The 18,408-nt window shown below is 35.0% G+C and overlaps 1 protein-coding gene across 1 annotated transcript in view; it reads left to right on the forward strand.

Annotated features, from left to right (window-relative positions):
* The window catches only part of Slc6a14 (solute carrier family 6 member 14), a 30,625-nt gene extending 12,636 nt beyond the window's left edge, over window positions 1–17,989 (forward strand). Inside the window, exons 8-14 of the mRNA XM_059250490.1 lie at window positions 3,620–3,848; window positions 6,755–6,880; window positions 8,832–8,950; window positions 9,465–9,564; window positions 9,838–9,947; window positions 15,620–15,787; window positions 16,784–17,989. Coding sequence (XP_059106473.1) covers window positions 3,620–3,848; window positions 6,755–6,880; window positions 8,832–8,950; window positions 9,465–9,564; window positions 9,838–9,947; window positions 15,620–15,787; window positions 16,784–16,930 — 999 coding nt within the window. The 3' untranslated portion in view covers window positions 16,931–17,989. The remainder of the gene's footprint in view (window positions 1–3,619; window positions 3,849–6,754; window positions 6,881–8,831; window positions 8,951–9,464; window positions 9,565–9,837; window positions 9,948–15,619; window positions 15,788–16,783) is intronic.
* The last annotated feature ends 419 nt before the right edge of the window (window positions 17,990–18,408 follow it).

An 18,408-nucleotide genomic window follows, 5' to 3' on the forward strand; every position in this document is an offset into this window, starting at 1 on the left:
AATGGCTGGGCACATAAAATGTTTTTACAATTTTAACTGTGCAGAGCATTAACAATAAGCTTATACAGCTACCACACTTCTGTTAATATAGCCCAAGGAGGCTTACGTTTTTTAGTAGTTACATCAAATTCTTGACACATATTAAGCTTACTTACTTAAATTAAATTAATAATTAAAAGCGATGAGAGAAAAAAATCATGCTAATATTACCTGCCACATTAGTAATGCTATCCAAAATGGATAGTTTCAGGTTTCTATTATCTTTTAAATAAAAAACATACTGACTTCCAGCCATTGACATTTTCTTTTTAAATGCTTAAAAATCAAATATTTATTTAATTGTAGAGATTTTCTGGTAACCAATGTCAACTTGATCAGTTTCAGTCATGGAAATCTATGATTTGACTTTTGAAAAATTGAAAGTAAATTTCTGATCTTTGGTTTCTTTTGCTGTGCCCAATAATTTTCACTCAGTGATTAAACACACCAGTACTAATTATTTTAGAACCATGATACTTTACTATTATAGTCTTGGAAATTAATGACTTTGATATGTCCACAAGACATCTTAATGCATTTCTTAATTAGTCTTAGTTCTTACACTTTTTTAACCTTGTTTACTAACTCATTCCCAACTAGGAGACCATTTTCCGTTCGGTTATTAAACATGATAAAATAAGTTAATATACTGTGGAAATAGATAACTCATGTAAATGTGAGCTGGTGTACAATTATTTTAACTATCAATGGTACATCACGGTATAGTTACTTCATTTTCCCTAAGAAGTACACATCCTCCATTTTCTCCTCCATTTTCCTGAAACTTCATAACTTTGGTCACAGATGAAAAGCCCCTTTGGTAGCTTTAAGTGGCTTTGTATAAGTCTCAGACACGCTTTATACTCCTTTGAAGCTATCTTGATGTTTTCATGTGCATTTTATATCTGTTTCTGTTTCTGTGTCTATATTATTAAAAAAGAATCAGACCTACATTTAAAGCTCCTTGTGAAACATGCAATTTAGTCCTCTTACTCCTCCACTCCCCATAGCAAATGACCACATTCCATGTGTTTTGGGTTTGCTGGTGATGACAATAGTTTTCCTCAGATTAGCATTCTTTCTCAACACTCATCTGACTCATCCACCTCAGCTCCTATTAAATCACATATGCATGCGTAACATATCAAGTACAGTGGTTCAGAGACCAACATAAACACGAGATTCATCTCCTAAGATGGATATTTTATTTCTAACCTGATTTTGTAATATCTAAATGAAATTATCTTGGTCTATGTGTGACTCTCTGTATGTATCTATCTATGTGTTTCCTCACCTATCTCCCTTCATTAAGACTTTCTATAATCTAGCATAAAAAGTGTATTCTAAAAATCAGGTATATTTTACTCATTAGAAAACTTACTTTTATTGAAATATATTCAAGTAAAAAAAATACTGTTTTTGACGTGTATACAATTAGCTAAAATCGCTTTCTGATTGTCTCTCATAATAACAATTATAACTACCATGAATCATTTTTTTATCTGATAAAAAGCCATTTATTTTAGTATCATTAAGGTTACAGTCAAAAATCTGTGACAAAAATCCATAACGAGTATTTGTGAGGTGTCCTTTACCCTCATTATGCTGTTACTTCAGAATCCAAAGGAAACTTAGAAATTCATTTAACATTTCCTTTGAAATAAAAACTTTGTTATTTATTGAATGATACATGGTCCTATAATAAAAGTATTTCACCAACTGTGCAAATTCACTTACAGCCAATTCTTTTTTTTTAATTATTATTGTTATTGCTTAAACTTACTGATAAGTTAAAGAGGGTAGATTGAAGTGTCAGGGGATGAATGATTTGGATGTAATTTTATTCTTTTTAATTCTAGAACCAGAATTATTATTTGCATACAGTCATGCTAGTCAATCTGCTTTCCACTGACTAGTGTGATGTTACAAGGACTGAAAAGACACTTTTGGCCAAATATAAATCAACCCTGTTATTTGAAATCCACATGAGTCGATTTTTCTCTTTTGGGTAATATTATATCCAAAGAATTCCAATCTTAAAAAAGATGAACCTGAACAAATCTCTGGCATAACTCTTGCCCTTTAACAAAGAGGAAGGAGGGGCAAATTGTAATGTCAGTAATGATAAAGGAGTGTAATTAGACAAATAGCACAAAGCCAGGCTGAACTGTCTAGTAACATCCTTGCTAAGAATTAATGTGGTTTTAATGTCACATTGGTATATAGAATCAATAGAATTCCAATCAAATTCCCAACACAGATAAGTGTGGAGAAATTCTCATTTCAGACACAAGACAGTATTACAAAAAACACTACAATACTGTAATAATTAAAATCATGAGGTTTTAGCATAGGAACAGATATACAGATAGGTGGTACAAAATAGTAATCTCAAAAAATATATTTATAGAGAAACAAAGCTTGGTATGTAGCAGAGGTAACAAATCATTTCAATCTGGAAAGGATAGATTATGCAAAAGATGTCATTGATGTAATTTGTAATGTCAGTTATCCTTAAACAATTGAAAATAATGTGAAGTGGAAATAAGTGTAGCATAAATTATGTGTAGCATATGTGTAATTAATACATGTAACATAAATTGCAGGGGAATTGAAATTCTGATATTCTAAGCAAAACTATTTCATTTAGAGGATACAGAATAGCATCCTTATTACCTTAAGCTAAGCTTTGTTTTCAGACAACACAGATGAAGAAACACACAGCTAAGCAAAGCTGAACAATTTCAGCTACATTAAACAGTATAACAAAAATACTTTGGCTCATTGAAGGACGCAAAGTAAAGAGGACAAAAAATATGCCACAGATTGGGAGGGGAAAAAGCCCTCAAGATATACAACACAGAAAAGATTAGAATTCAGTTTCAAAAATGAATTCCTGGGTGTGGTGTGGTATGCATAATTTAAATTCCACCACATACTTTTAGAGGCAGAAGCAGACAGATCTCTCAGAGAGAGAGAGAAGAGAGAGAGAGGAGAGAGAAGAGAGAGAGAGGAGAGAGAGAAAAACAGAGATTGGTTTTCTAGAAATCAAGTAAAGTAAACCAAAAATGGTGAAGTATGTGAATAGAAATTTTACAAAAAGAAAGTCCTATAGAAAATCCTAACTTTTTGTAAGTAATGAGTGTAATCAAAACTCTTAATTCAAAGCCCTTAGATTAGGTCAAATGAAAAATTCTGATGAAGTATTGCTAATGTTAGAGAGCAGTGGTTCTCAACCTTGCTAATGCTGCCACCCTTTAATACAGTTCCTCATGTTGTGGTGACCATAAAATTATTATCCTTTCCACTTCATAACTGTAATTTTGCTACTGTTATAAATCATAATGTAAGTATCTGATATGCAGGGGTTGCAACCCATAGTTACTACTGGAATATGGAAAAAAACCACACAGAAACATTAAAAAAAACTTATACCATTGTTTTCTTTCTCTTGATGGTTGACATGTAGGCATTCATTTCACTATTTTATAATACACATTCATATTTACTTACGAACTCTTTTATATGAGTTAAATTTAAGAGTCTATGTTTAAAACTTTTTAAAAAAATTCTCTTACAGGTTTGGAAAGATGCTGCTACCCAGATATTTTATTCCCTTTCTGTGGCTTGGGGTGGCCTAGTTGCGCTATCATCTTACAACAAGTTCAACAACAACTGTTACTCTGATGCCATTGTAGTTTGCTTGACAAACTGCCTCACTAGTGTGTTTGCCGGCTTTGCCATTTTTTCTATATTGGGACACATGGCTCATATATCCGGAAAGGAAGTCTCTCAAGTTGTGAAATCAGGTATATATGCTCACTTGTGAAACTCTGGTATAATTTACAGTCATCTATACTTGTTTAGAGTTATTGTATTTTCTTGGTTCATCTGAAATAATGTATTTTAATATAATAGTTCCTAAAAGATCTGGATACACAAGAGTTTTTAGGGAACAGTTATTCAAGAAGACAATGTTGGGAACACTAATAGGAATTCCAACCACACTTCCATGGTTGGGCATGCCCTGTGGGACACTTAGATGATGCCCTGCAGGACACTTAGAGATGACTCTGCCTAGTCATTTCTGGGTCGTACATCCTGCGTGACCCATGCCCTATGGTTACACGGTCACATAGTCACTCGGACATGACCAATTGATCTATGTGCATGTGTGGAATAGCCATGTGGGCCTGTGTGTACAGGTGTGTCCTGGCCTTTTATAAGGCAGGCCCCATGTTCCCCCGGTCTCTCACTTCTCTCTCTCTCTCTCTCTCTCTCTCTCTCTCTCTCTCTCTCTCTCTCTCTCTCTCTCTCTCGTCCTTCCACAGGCCTGATCACCTCTATCCCTTTCTCTTTGTCTTGATAAAACTCTTGTTAGTGGCTTCTGTCATGTGTTGTGACTTTTCCTTGGGGGGCAAAAAAACATCAAATACAGTTCAGTTGGTAGAGTGCTTGTCAAGCACGCACAGTTTTAGGAGGATTAGAAGTTCAAGTATAGCCTCATCTACTGAGAGAAATTGAGGCCAGCTGAGGCTGCATGAGACTGTCTTAAAAGAAATTTTTTTATTATCTTTATTTGATCCTTAATATGTACCACTCAAAACAATTACAAGGTTCAGGTATTATACTAAGCATGTTCTATGCTTTATGAGAGAAACAATTATGACCAAATTTTCCCACATGCAATTACAGTATTGGATTTGAATTTTTAAACTTATCAATGTAATAGGATTATTAGAGTGACTCAGTGTTTAATTGTGCCCAGTTTTCAAGGAATTTGATTAATGAACTTTCTAACCTTATAGACAGTAGTTAAGGGATGTTTACTATTCAACTAAAGTACAGTAGAAAAACAATCCTAGAATTCTTAAGCAGAAACCCTTGGAAACTTTTATTATGTTTAGTATAATACAATAGAAACACTGATGGATGATAGCAGAATCCCTGTATTAGAAGGGATTTTGGAGATCATTTTGTGTCCGTTCCCTCACAGTGCACTGGTACACATAAATGCTATGTCATGATAAGAGCAAATGTTTAGAAAGTGATGATCATTTTGTGTCCATTCCCTCATAGTGCACTGGTACACATAAATGCTATGTCATGATAAGTGCAAATGTTTAGAAAGTGATGGAACCTACTTTAAAATCTCATGCTATGAATTCTATTTCTGTCCTCTGGGAAGGTAGAGAAACATAAAACACTTAAAACTGAGGGTCACATAGAAAAATTGGAAGAAATTAAACTACAAAGTGCTTTTAAAGGTAATATCAAATAGAAAATGAGATTCCATCTAGAACTTATTATATACAACTTTGCAGGTATCTGTAAACTGAAATGGTATTACACATAATAATTCTGGGTAAACAAATGACAGGATGGTGGAAGACTAAATTCATTCCAGCTAGACATGGTGGTGCATGCCTTTAATCCTGGAACTAGGAAGGCAGAAGACTGCAGATTTCTGTGAGTTTGAAGGCAATCTGGTCTACCTGAAAAATTCCAGAACAGACAGGGCTACATAGAAGGATCATCTCAAAAAGCAACAACAACCACAAAATTTCATTCTATGCCTGTATTCTTCTAGATAGTTCAATTTCATTTCATTTCATTTTTTTTTTTTTACAAATTTTAGAATAAGATGAACTTAAACTTTTGTCATTTAAGAAATACGTTCTTCTCCTTCACCAATATTTTTGCTATAGTTGTTGTTTGAGACAGGGTGTCATAGATCCCAGGCTAGTGCCAAACTCTGTATGAGGTGGAGGATGACCTGATTCTCCCTTCCCCCACATCCTAAGTCCTGGGATAATAGGTGTGTACCATCACACCTTCCATCAATCATTCGATTAGGGACTGGATAGAAGTAGTTGCTATCTAAGCATGAAGATCTGAGTTCAAATCTCCCAATCCATGTATGTGTAATGTGTCTATGTATAGTGTTAAAATCTGTAATACCAGAACTCCAATGGAGAGATGAGAGGCAAAGATGCTCATGGACCAGCTATCTGGGAATATCCAGCAGAAAAAAAAAAAAACAACAACAACAAAGCGCCCACATTTCAACTAGACAGAAAGCAAAGGCCAATATCCAAGGCCATTCTTTGCACATACACACTATGGCATTTGAATTCCTAAACAAATGTATGAATGAACACATGCACACACAGACACACACATGCTGATAAATTAAAATATTAAAAGATTCAAAAAATCTAAAACAACTTTCATGAAAAAAATTTTATTAGCTTAATTCTTGTCACACATTCACATTAGTGTAACAATTCAAATATTTTGTATATTTATTTATTATTACTGTGTATTAGAGAGAAGGAGGGATGGGTAGAGGGAGGGAGAGAGAGGGAGTGGAGGAGAGGGAGAGAAAGAGAGGAAGGGAGTGAGCGAGGGCATGTGCATGTCACAGTGTTTGTATGGAAATCAGAGTACAATTTTCAGAAATCTGTTCTCTCCTTCCACTGTGGGTTCTGGAGATCAATCTTAGGTCATCAAGCTTGAGTGACAAGTGCATTTACCCAATAAGCCATCTCTCTGGCCTCCAAGTAAAACATTTTAAGAAGTTAATTGGTAAAGAGTGTATGTCATGGATTGCAATGTCAAATCGTGATGGAATTATAAAAGTATATTACTTTGAAAATGTTCAAATATGCAATTTTCTTGGCAATTAATTTAAAATATCACACATTTTTCTTAGGTTTTGATTTGGCATTCATTGCCTATCCAGAAGCTCTAGCCCAACTCCCAGGTGGTCCATTTTGGTCCATATTATTTTTCTTCATGCTTTTAACATTGGGTCTGGATTCTCAGTTTGCAACTATTGGTAAGTAATATTCTGGTGTTAAATGACTCTGATATTTTGTTCCTTTTTCATTTATTTGAAAACATCCTGTTTTATTATCATAGTATCTCCTTTTAGGTGCTATTAACAGAATGAATATTATGAGTTAAACTTAAAAATTAAATACATAAAAATACAATATACTTAAGTACTTGGCACTTAAAAAAACCCAAACATTAATGCTTTATTATATTTGCTCCAGATAGATATTTTAGAGGGAATCATTTTTGGTCCCTTTAGTCAGAATTTTGTATTTGTTTCTTAATTCAATGTACACTATACAAAACAATGAAAAAATTGCTACCATTTTTTCTTTCCTACCCTCTATATCTGGGGACAGTTCCCTGGACAACCTCATTTCTCCCTGAAAACTTGGTTCTTGCTTGAGAGAGTTTTAACAAAACTCTTACCAACAATTTCTCATTTTTTGAGAGGCAATAATTTGGTCCATGTGTATGCACACACATGAGCATGTGTACGTGTGTATGTACACACATATATGAATATATATGTATATATATGTATATATATGTATATATATAAAACGTATGACCATTGCTAACAAATTCATATGACTATGAAGTTTATATATGCTACTTTAACAAGACATATGGATCTATTTAATTGATAACATATTACTCTATTGGTGGGTATTTTGTTTCCTCTTTTTAAAATTCTACACACTGCAGCTGGGGAGTTGTCCTAGTGGGAAAATTGGTTGCTGTCCAGTCATCATGACCTTAGTGTGATCTCCAGTATCCTTATAAAATCTGGGCAGTGTGGCATACTCCTCTCTTCCCAATGCTGGAGAGATGGAGACAGGAGCATCCCTGGAGGGTTGGGGTCACCAGTCCATTTGTGAGCTAAAGGTTCAGTGAGAAACTGTCTCAAAAATGCAAGGTGGAAAGCACTTGTGAGACAACAAATGAGATTGACCTCTGCCCACTTACATGGAACACGTGTTCACATGCACCCCTACACATGTGCTTGCATATACTCTCACACACAAACCCAAATTTCACACAGTGAATGCATTCTTCTTATGTATGGTTCTGTGTATACAAAAGAAATTTCCTGAAGGTATACAATGAGAAAATTTGAAGCAAGTTTGAAAATTATTTTTATTTTTATCAATTCTTTGAGAATTTTATATAATATATTTAGGTCAAATTCACCCCTGACTCCTCCCAGATCCACCCTCACTTCTATATCCTTCCAAATTTCATGGATGATCTACTAACTGCCACACCTTTACAGAAACTGAATCTTACTCTCATCTAGAAGTCATCAAGGTTCCTCTGCTTGATTTCCAAAGTCTTCAAAAATGTAAATTATAAATCTTTCGGCTTACCTATTTTTCTACTTTTAGATAAGTCCTTGTTTAGAAGACACTATTTCTTCCTTCTTTCCTCCTTCTCCCCCTCCTTTTTCTTCCCATCTCTTCATCTCTGCCCTTCTGTCTTCTGTCTTGTCTTCCTACTCCCATCCTCCACTTCCTCCTCCTCTCTTCCCTGCCTCCTCCTCTTCCTTGTTCTGCAATCAGTCCTTTCTCTCCCTTCCCCTCTCTGTCTGCTGGGAACTAAACCTAGAGGCTAAGAGAAAAATCCTTGCCTGGCGGTGGTGATGCTCACCTTAAATCCCAGCACTCAGGAGGCAGAGGCAGGCAAATCTCTGTGATTTCAAGGCCAGTCTGGTCTACAGAGTGAGTTCCAAGACAGCCAGGACTGTTTCACAGAGAAACTCTGTCTTGAAAAACAGACAAACAAACAAACAAATAAACAAAAAACAGTGAGAGAACCTTCTTGACTGATAGAAAAGAGCAATGCTCAGAGTATACTCCCAGTTTATGTGTGTAAATTTGATTAATAGATACTGAATTCTGTGATTAGTCTTATCCACTTGAAACGTAACAACTCATTTTCCCCTCCTTTAGAAACAATTACAACAACAATTCAAGATTTGTTTCCCAAAGCAATGAAACGCATGAGGGTTCCCATCACTTTGGGTTGCTGCTTGGTTCTGTTTCTCCTTGGTCTCGTCTGTGTGACTCAGGTACAGTATAGCTTTTAACTTCTGTAGACAAATGTTAGTTGGAATATACCTTTAAATCTAAAAAAAAATATGCTAAGGTTCAATGGGGTGTTTTGTGACAGGTCCTCTTTCTATTTAGGATGCTTTCCACATTTCAGCCATTTTCTCCTTTGTAACTTTGCTAGTACACATTTTTCAGAGGACGAGGCCCAATAATGACAATTTTCCAAGTAACAAAATTATTATAAACTGTATTTTTCTTGGTGGCTATTACAGAGCTCATAGATACTACATGCCATTTACATAATCAACTGTTCTAAATGCTTACATTTTGTCCATGTCCTAGTACATTATAAAAACCCCCCATTTTTTAGGTAATTAAACCCATATTTGGGTTTATACATGAAACATACTTTTCATATATTGTTTAAAAATGTATTCTACATGAATACTTAACAAAAATGAAAAATAGTTAAAATATAGTAAATAACTGGTGTGAGCTTGTTTTCTTGTTTTTGATTTTGTTTTCTTGTAGGCTGGAATTTACTGGGTTCATTTGATTGATCACTTCTGTGCTGGATGGGGGATTTTGATTGCAGCTATCTTGGAAATTGCAGGAATCATCTGGATTTATGGTAAGTGGGGTGATCGCAGATTGGTTTAAAAGTCTCATACAGTATCATTTGATTCCTTTTCATCAAGATTATGTAATCATCCAATTTCAATTACACATATAATAGTAAAATGAGATCTGTTGAGCAAAACACATTAGGAGTGAAATGGAATCCCAGGTTTGTGCTTCACTGTTGGCTTTTACCAACACGTTTAAATGAAGAAGGATAATATGTATGACAATCTCCAGGGAACCCTGTAGGAAAGGGCTCACAGTCTGCAACTGTTTCCTCCAGGAGGGAACAGATTCATTGAAGACATAGAAATGATGATTGGAGCAAAGAGATGGATATTCTGGCTCTGGTGGAGAGCATGCTGGTTTGTCATCACACCCATCCTCTTGTCTGTAAGTACCAATATACAATGAATTGGGTATCGACACTCTAACTTATACCTTTAGATGCTAGTAAAGAACTTGGTGCACAATTTCCATTGGAGAAAATAAGTAAATAATTTGGGGAATGAATAGTTTTCAAGTTTGTAGTTTTCACTGCTGGTGCCTTCACACTGTCTGAATTAAAATGCCCTTTGTAGTGTTATTTTTGACACCATGAGTTTGAACATTGAGACAATAAAGAGCTCTCTATAGAATTAAAGGTATTGACAACTTAAAATGACTGATAGATTAAAAGTATCAGTAGGATAAACAAAAGCAAATCATAAATTTACTCATTCTCTGAAAGAGCCATTTATTAACTTCTCTGCCAGAAAATACAAAGCCAGACAAGAACCAGATGATGCTTTTATTTTTCTTATTTTTTATTGTTTTGTTTTTTGAGACATGTCTGTGTAGTCCTAGCTGTCATGGAACTTTCCCAGAACTCACTCTGTAGACCAGGCTGGCCTCGACTCACAGAGATCTGCCTGCCACTACTGCCCAACCATATGTTGTATTTAAATAACTATTATTTAAAAAACAACCTTCAGATATTAATGTGTATTTTTTTAGTTGATGGGTGAGGTATTTATTATCTGAAATTACTAAAACAAACTCACTTATATCAATATATATAATGCTTTATATTGATAAATTTAATGATAGACACTACTTAGGGGTTGAGTTTGAAAAGCAAATGATGGTTTCTTGAATATCTTTGACACAGAGATCTAAGATCTTCAAAGAACAGTCCAGTAGATTAGGTCCCTGAATGCCAAAATTGAACAGTTCACAAGATGGAGAATGACTGTGGTCCAGAGTTAATCAAACAGGTAGAGAGTAGCAAAGCTTTGAAGATGTGTTGTTACTCTCATGACCTTCAAAGGATTTCCTAGAGAATACCATGGACTAGTTACATTTGATTCACTTCCATGGCATAATATTTGAATGTTTTTAGATGTATTAGATTTTGTGTTTTAATATTTGATATTGCTTTTAGGTAGTGAGCAGGACTATATTTGAATAATCTAAACATTTGTGTGCTCCATAGCCTTGCTAGATGTCTTTGAAAGTGTCACTAAATATCATTGTCCTTATTTGAAAAGTCTTTTCAATAAAATAAGCATCCTGTAAACTTATAAGATCTAAATAAATTTCTTAACCATTTCTTTTACGGCCCTACTGGTGACTGCAACTAAGCCTTTTGTTATCTACCACTGAGTGGTATTCCCTTCTACATGATGGAAAATTATGTTTTGTCGTTCTGAGTCCAGTTTATTTTGCTTAGCACAATGAACTCCAATTCTACTTATTTCCTGCAAATATTGGAATTTCATTATTTTTATGGCTTAATAAATCTCCATTGTTTATATTTACCACAAAAGATTACAAAGTATTAGAACACCCTTTCTGTCTGGTTTTCTTTTATCTATAGTCTGCTATACGGAAGTGTGGATTCAATGGAGTCTCTTGTCTTTCTTACCTTGTATGCTTACTCGGAGCCAATTCAGGGACAAACATCCAGTAGTACTTCTTTCTTCTCAGAACCTTCCCTTCTTTGTGTACCAGGAGCCTCTGCTAACTACACTTAGCTTTGCAGCCCATGGGCAGATTCAACCACGGAGCAGAATCTCTAGTTTGTATACTCAAGGTGGCTAATGTTCAAACCATAAGCTTGTCACTGAGATATGTACTAAAGACCAACCTCAGTGTTTTGAAATCCTGCTAAACTTCAAACACCTTGGGGGGTGGGTAGAAAGGGGTAAATGATGAAAACCCAGCTTGGCCCGAGCCTCAGGAAGCTTTCAACCCTGCCTGCAGTGATCCATATGGTACACAGACATCCTTTTTGTCCACTGAACTTGGTTTGGGGCTGTAAGTGTCAGCAATTATCAAGTGAATGGGGTCTATTGTATGACACTGCAGAGGGGCGATTAAGTCTAGATGGTTCCTAGTCATGGCCCTGCAAGACTTGGGGAATAACAAAATAGATTTCCTCTCCAATGCTGACACAGGATGAGTCACTGTTTCACCCAATGCTATAAATAGATCCAAGACTTGTGAGAACTGTTGGCTTGTGATATGATTAGGATTGCCAGACTTTTTCATCAGAGTTATGTGCTTTGCTACTTAGATTGGGCTTCTGTTTCTCTTCCCCACACTGGGTAGCTATGTATGGCCCACTCCATTTCACCATGTCATCTTCTGAATCTCTACATTTTCCACCTGTTCTATCACCTAGTTTTTAACCTACAGAGAGAAGGGAGGAGGGAAAGAATGCTCCTGGTCAGAGGAGTCAGATCTCTCTTTTCACCATTTAGGTTCTAGGGATTGAACACAAGTCCTAAATCTTGGTGGCAAGCTTCCTTACCCACTAAGCAACCTTGAGAGGAGCCATTTTTTTCTTTTTCAATTTTCTGATAACATTCTAATCTCCCTCTCTTTGGAATAGAGTACATTCATTACCAATCTACTCTTCTCATTTACTTACTATTCTAATCCACCACCTTATACAACACTGGAAAAGCTTGAAACAGAGATTTCTTTCAGTTTCCCAAGTGATCCCCCAAAGCTGCAGATATACTCATAATAAAAACATACCTCAAACTCATAGAAGTTAGACTCCAATCTTTTGGGGAGTACTCACAGTGTGGATGTATCTCTGAAAGTTCAAGAACTGAGTCTCTACAGCATTGAGCACTTCTGTCAGACTGTGTATCCTTGGGTGAGAACCCAAATAGACTAAAGCAAAGAGAGTACTATTCCTAGTACTCCTTGAGTACTGGTTGGTAACAGGTTTTGTTTCTTTTTTGAGACAGGGTCTTACTATGTAGCCCTGACTAGTCTGGCATTCATTATGTAGATCAGACTGGCCTCAAACTCTCAAGTATCTGCCTGCCCCTGCCTCCTGAATGCTAGGATTAAAGGGTTTTCCCCGTAGAAGGCCTGACTGGTAGCTTTTGAAAAATTAATTTTAAGTTAGCAAATACATGAGTCTTTGTATGTATGTATACATGTATGATTTTACTTTGTTCTCAGTAATTCCCTTGCCAGCTCCAACTGGTTCTCTTCTTTTCACATATGTAAATGTGTGTTCCACATGCATGTGTGTGGATGTGTATCCACTGAACAGTAAAATATACCTTTATTTTTGGAAAAGAACAGTGTAAGTCAGAGATTAGCTATCAGAACTTCTCCTAAATGCCTTATTTTTAGTGAATTTTGAAAAATATCTAAAAATCATTTAAAATAGTGTTTTTTAAATTTTCCAATGCTTTGACCCTTTAATACAGTTCCTCATGTTGTGGTGAACTCCAACCATAACATTATTTTCGTTGCTACTTCATAACTATAATTTTGCTATTATTATGAATCATAATGCAAATAATTGTGTTTTCTGATGTTCTTAGGCGACCCCTATGAAAGGGTTGGTCGACTGCAAAGCATCACCACCCACAGGTTGAGAAGTGTTTATTGAATTTTATCACCTTTTTAGAGGGAGGGTCTTCTGTATTTCAGGATGGCCTTGGAATCAGTATGTAGCTGAGCATCACCTTGAACTCCTGATCCTCCTGCCTCCATCCTTTGAATGCTGAGATTTCAGACAAATCTCACATTTTCGCCACACTACTTGAGCTTACATCAAACGTTTTTGGTCAAGAAGAGCCTAGGAGGGAATTGTGTTTTGGTAAACATGTGCCAGTACTACGTATTTATATTTGAGTTATAGGGGGGTAGTGTCTTGTACAATGAATAATAAACAGTTGCTAAAGAAGGATAGAAATGTATCTCTAAAGTGTACTTGTACATTCTCAATGGAATTTTAACATATATGCTGGCAAACTTATGGCCTAGAATGAAGCCATGCTAACAGTTCAATCTCCTTGTATATATACCCACAAAAGGGGTTTGGGATAAGATAATTCTATCTCCTTATATATGTATTAACAAGAGGGGTGTTGGATAATGTAGCTGTTTATTTAGTTTTGAGAAAACTCCGTAATGCTTTCTATAGTGATTGCGATCAAAATTTACATTCCAAGAAATGGTATGCAAGGGTTTTTTTTTCCACACCCATGTGAACAATTCCACTATTGGATATATTCAAAGATGTGAAGTCAATATGTTGCAGCACGATTCACCTAAGCTAAGGAATAAAAACAGCTGAAGTGTCTGCCAAATGATAACTAGATGAAGCAAATGAGATACTTAGTACAGATACCAGGCATGGTGGCGCACACTGGCAATGCAAACATTCCGGAAGTTAAAGTGTAATGGTTTCTTTGGTTTCAGAACCAAACTAGGCTGCAGTAAATCCAAGGTCAGCCTGGGCTACAGAGTGAGACTATAGATATCAAAACAAGAAAATGTGGTACATGTACACACTGAACTCTGTTCAGCCATATAATAAATAATTAAATCTTTATGATTTTGACATGAATGGGAGGGAAGAACGTTAGCATAGTAAAAGAAATATTGCAGAAACTCATTCAGATGAGGAACCTAAATAAGTTATGTAGTTGAAGTGAGAATAGAATGGCTATAAGTCAGAGGTCTTGAACAGTGGAGATGGGAGCTGATGAGTAGATACTAAGTTATAGTTCAATTAGAGCAAGACATTCTTCTATATAATTGCATAGGAAGGAAACAATGGACAATAATGTACTATATAATTTAAAAATTTATAATAGAAGAAATTATGAAAATAACTGCCATAAAGGGTAAAGTTTTAGGCAATATTTAGCCTGGTATACACATTATACAGTATGCTCATGTATGAAAACTTAATATGATACTTAACTTATGTCAGTTTTTATACTTTTGATTATCTGTTAAAAAAGAAATGCCACCGGGCGGTGGTGGTGCACGCCTTTAATCCCAGCACTCGGAAGGCAGAGCCAGGCGGATCTCTGTGAGTTCGAGGCCAGCCTGGGCTACCAAGTGAGTTCCAGGAAAGGTGCAAAGCTACACAGAGAAACCCTGTCTCGAAAAAAACCAAAAAAAAAAAAAAAAAAAAAAAAGGAAATGCCTGGGCACAGTGGCAGACATCTTTAATTCCAGCACTCAAATGTCAGAAGCAGGAATATATTTCTGAGTTCAAAACCAGCTTAGTCTACATCAAGGTCAGCCAGTGATATAGAGGGAGAACCTATTTCCAAAAACAAAAGAAAACAATTAGGCTAGAGCATTGACTCAGAGGGTAAGAGCACTGGCTGCTCTTCCGAAAGAACCAGGCTTCATTCCCAGCACCCACATAGCAGCTTACAACTGTAACTTGAGTTCCAAGGCATCTGCTGTCCTCTTCTGGTATCCATGGGCACCAGACCTGCACATGGTGCACAGACATACATGCAGGCAAAACATCCACACTCATGAAATAATACAAAAGAAAAAACATTAAAGGTTTATACATTCAATATTAGATCTTTTATAAATAAATTGAGGCTTTAAATTTTTATTTTTTTCAAAGTAAAAATAGAAATTTGGTTCACTTCATATTGTTGTCTTCTGGCCTGTTACTCATTTATTTTAGTTCCTTAATTATAGCTTCATTTTATTGTTTGATAAATTTCAAATTATGACTCATTTATTACATCAAGTCTAATTTTTAACTTGGTCTTTTTAATGCTTTACTTTCTTAGGCCATTCTCATCTGGTCACTTGTGAAATTTCACAGACCTGATTATGCGGACATTCCATATCCTGACTGGGGAGTTGCTCTAGGCTGGTGTATGATTATTTTCTGCATTATTTGGATACCAATTATGGCAATTATAAAAATAGTTCAGGCTGAAGGAAACATCCTTCAGGTAAGCATATTCAATTCTTATTTTATATAAGCACTTGTGATAAAATGCAGATTAATTATACAGAAGAGATAAGAGAGTACATGGGTTGAAAATAATCACTTTTCCTTCCCTCTGACTAGCTCTACACCCAATAGTATCATGTTTGACATTATATTATATATATATTATATATAGTAATAAGATAATATATATATATATATGAATTTGTGTATCTATTTGTATTTTACTGTAAGTTTCTTGTAGAAGCCCATTACTGTATCCTCAGGCCCTATTACACTCCATGTAGCAATGGTGATCTCTGTATTTGTACAGTCACCCCTGTGTATGTCAAAAAGCACATGACTAATTTACTTCTATATGTAACCTCTCTTGAATCTTCATCAGGCTATAATGCAAGTCCTAATCGTGTATTTAAATGGGATGAACTTAAATTGTCTTGCATCCTTTGTAGCCCTTGAATCATCTTTCTTCTATGGAGGCTTAGGGTAGTAGAGCTAAGTATTCATACTAGAACAATGACAAGATAGGCTTAGGGAGTTAATTTCAAAAAATTCCTATGCAGATCCAAGAACAGATCCAAATAAATGGCGCAGTACCTGGAAGTCCCTTATCTCAGTTTTTAAAACATATTCCAATGCACAATAGTTTAGCTCTCCATCTGACCCTCTGTGACAAGGACTCAAATGAATTCAGGAAAGCTGCTTAGAGTGACATCATTACTCTAATGGGCTCATATACCTTTCTTCTGAAATCATTCATTATGTTTGGGTTAGTAGAATACTTCTATTAACAATTAATAACAATTTACTTGACTACAATTTCTTATCTGATGGTGTTTTAAGAATTTAGGCTATCACTTCTTTACTCTTCTGTGATTGTTATGTCATTGTTGCTAGCAAAGGCACTTACAATAGAAGTGTTGTTTAATATTTGCTTTTTTAAATGGATGACATTTAAGTTCTAATACAAGATTTTGTTGTTGTTGTTGCATTTCAGCGTATCATAAGCTGCTGTAGACCAGCTTCTAACTGGGGCCCATACCTGGAAAAACATCGTGGAGAGAGATATAAAGACATGGCTGAACCTGCAAAGGAGACTGACCATGAAATACCTACTATTAGTGGCAGTAGAAAACCAGAATAAAATGTCCCTTTTGAAAATATCTGGTTGTTATATAATGTGATTTTGTAGAGTAGGGGAATTTTTTTAATTTATTTGTGAGTTAATCAAGTAGGGAAATGTACATGCCATGCTCAGTACAGGGTTGTAAGTATTTTTTTCACCTAATCAAAAATGAAATATAAAAATGTGAATTTATGAATGTTTAATAATGTACTTGTGTACCTTTAGGATTAGCTATTTGTTAATACATACACCCAGTTCTGTTTTAAAATGACATTTTGTAAATATGACTAATATTTCTTTCTTTCTTTTTTTTAGTTTACTGAAGGTTTCCTATGACATGATTACTTAGGAAATAATCATGCTTTGTATTTGATGATTTTAAAGACATTATATGTTTCTGTAGTCTTAATATGCACTTTTCTTATTCATAGAATGAAGAAACAATAAGTCTATGTAGTTAAAGGCAAGTGTTTCACAATTAAAGACTTCATGTTTCAAAGTTACAAATGGGACCTGGAGAGATCACTCAGTGGTTAGGAACAATGGCTCTTGCAGAGGATGTAGGGTCAATTCTCAACATCCACATGGTGACTAATACTGTCTGTAACTCCAATTCCAGGAGATCCAGTGTCTTCTTCTGATCTCCGTGACACTGTATGCATATGGTATATGTACAATGCAAGCAAAAACCCATACATAGAAAATAAAAATGAATCAATCTCCTTTTAAAAGGAATGTCACAAATATGTAGGGAGAGGATTGTATATGATATGAGGACTGTTTAATACCTATGATCCAAATATGTCTAAACATGTCATCCATTTATTACAGTTCAGATTTTTCTATGTAAACTTTAAAGTTATACTCTTTTTAGAGTGAAATGAGACAAAAAATGAGAAACAGGTGGCCAGAAAGGGATAAGTCTAGAAAATGAAATATTGAAATTTTGAATACATCTTACCCTTCATAATATCTTTCTTTTTTAGGTTATATTTGGAATAAAACCATGGCTCATTTAATTTCTATTGAGTTTCAAAACATAAGTAGTTCATTATATTCTCTGAATTCTAGATTTAATTGCAGATAGAATTTGGATGAAATTATTGCTGATCTGGCTTTTTTTTATAATGATATATGTCTACCAGATCAAGGGCAATAATCTTGTCTTCTATGGATTCATTTTTGCCTAAGTGTAATAAAGTATTCATATATTAATTGATGTTAATTGTTAATTAATTGTCACTAATAAAATTTTTATACTCTGGTTTCCTCACAAATGATGATACCTTGTGCTTTATTGTGTATTTTTGACATATGATTTAAAAATCACAGTTTAAGATAATAAAATCTACTTTAAATAGATAGGGAACATTTCAAGAGTCGTGCTGAGGATTAGCAGATTACAAGACTAAAATTGTAAGTATCATTTTCTGTGGATGTACATTTGCATTTGGGGGAGAGTAAGTCCATTGTTTTCATGAAAATGTAAAAGGAAC

The sequence above is a fragment of the Peromyscus eremicus genome, chromosome X (genome assembly GCF_949786415.1).
Source record: "Peromyscus eremicus chromosome X, PerEre_H2_v1, whole genome shotgun sequence".
Classification (NCBI taxonomy): domain Eukaryota; kingdom Metazoa; phylum Chordata; class Mammalia; order Rodentia; family Cricetidae; genus Peromyscus; species Peromyscus eremicus.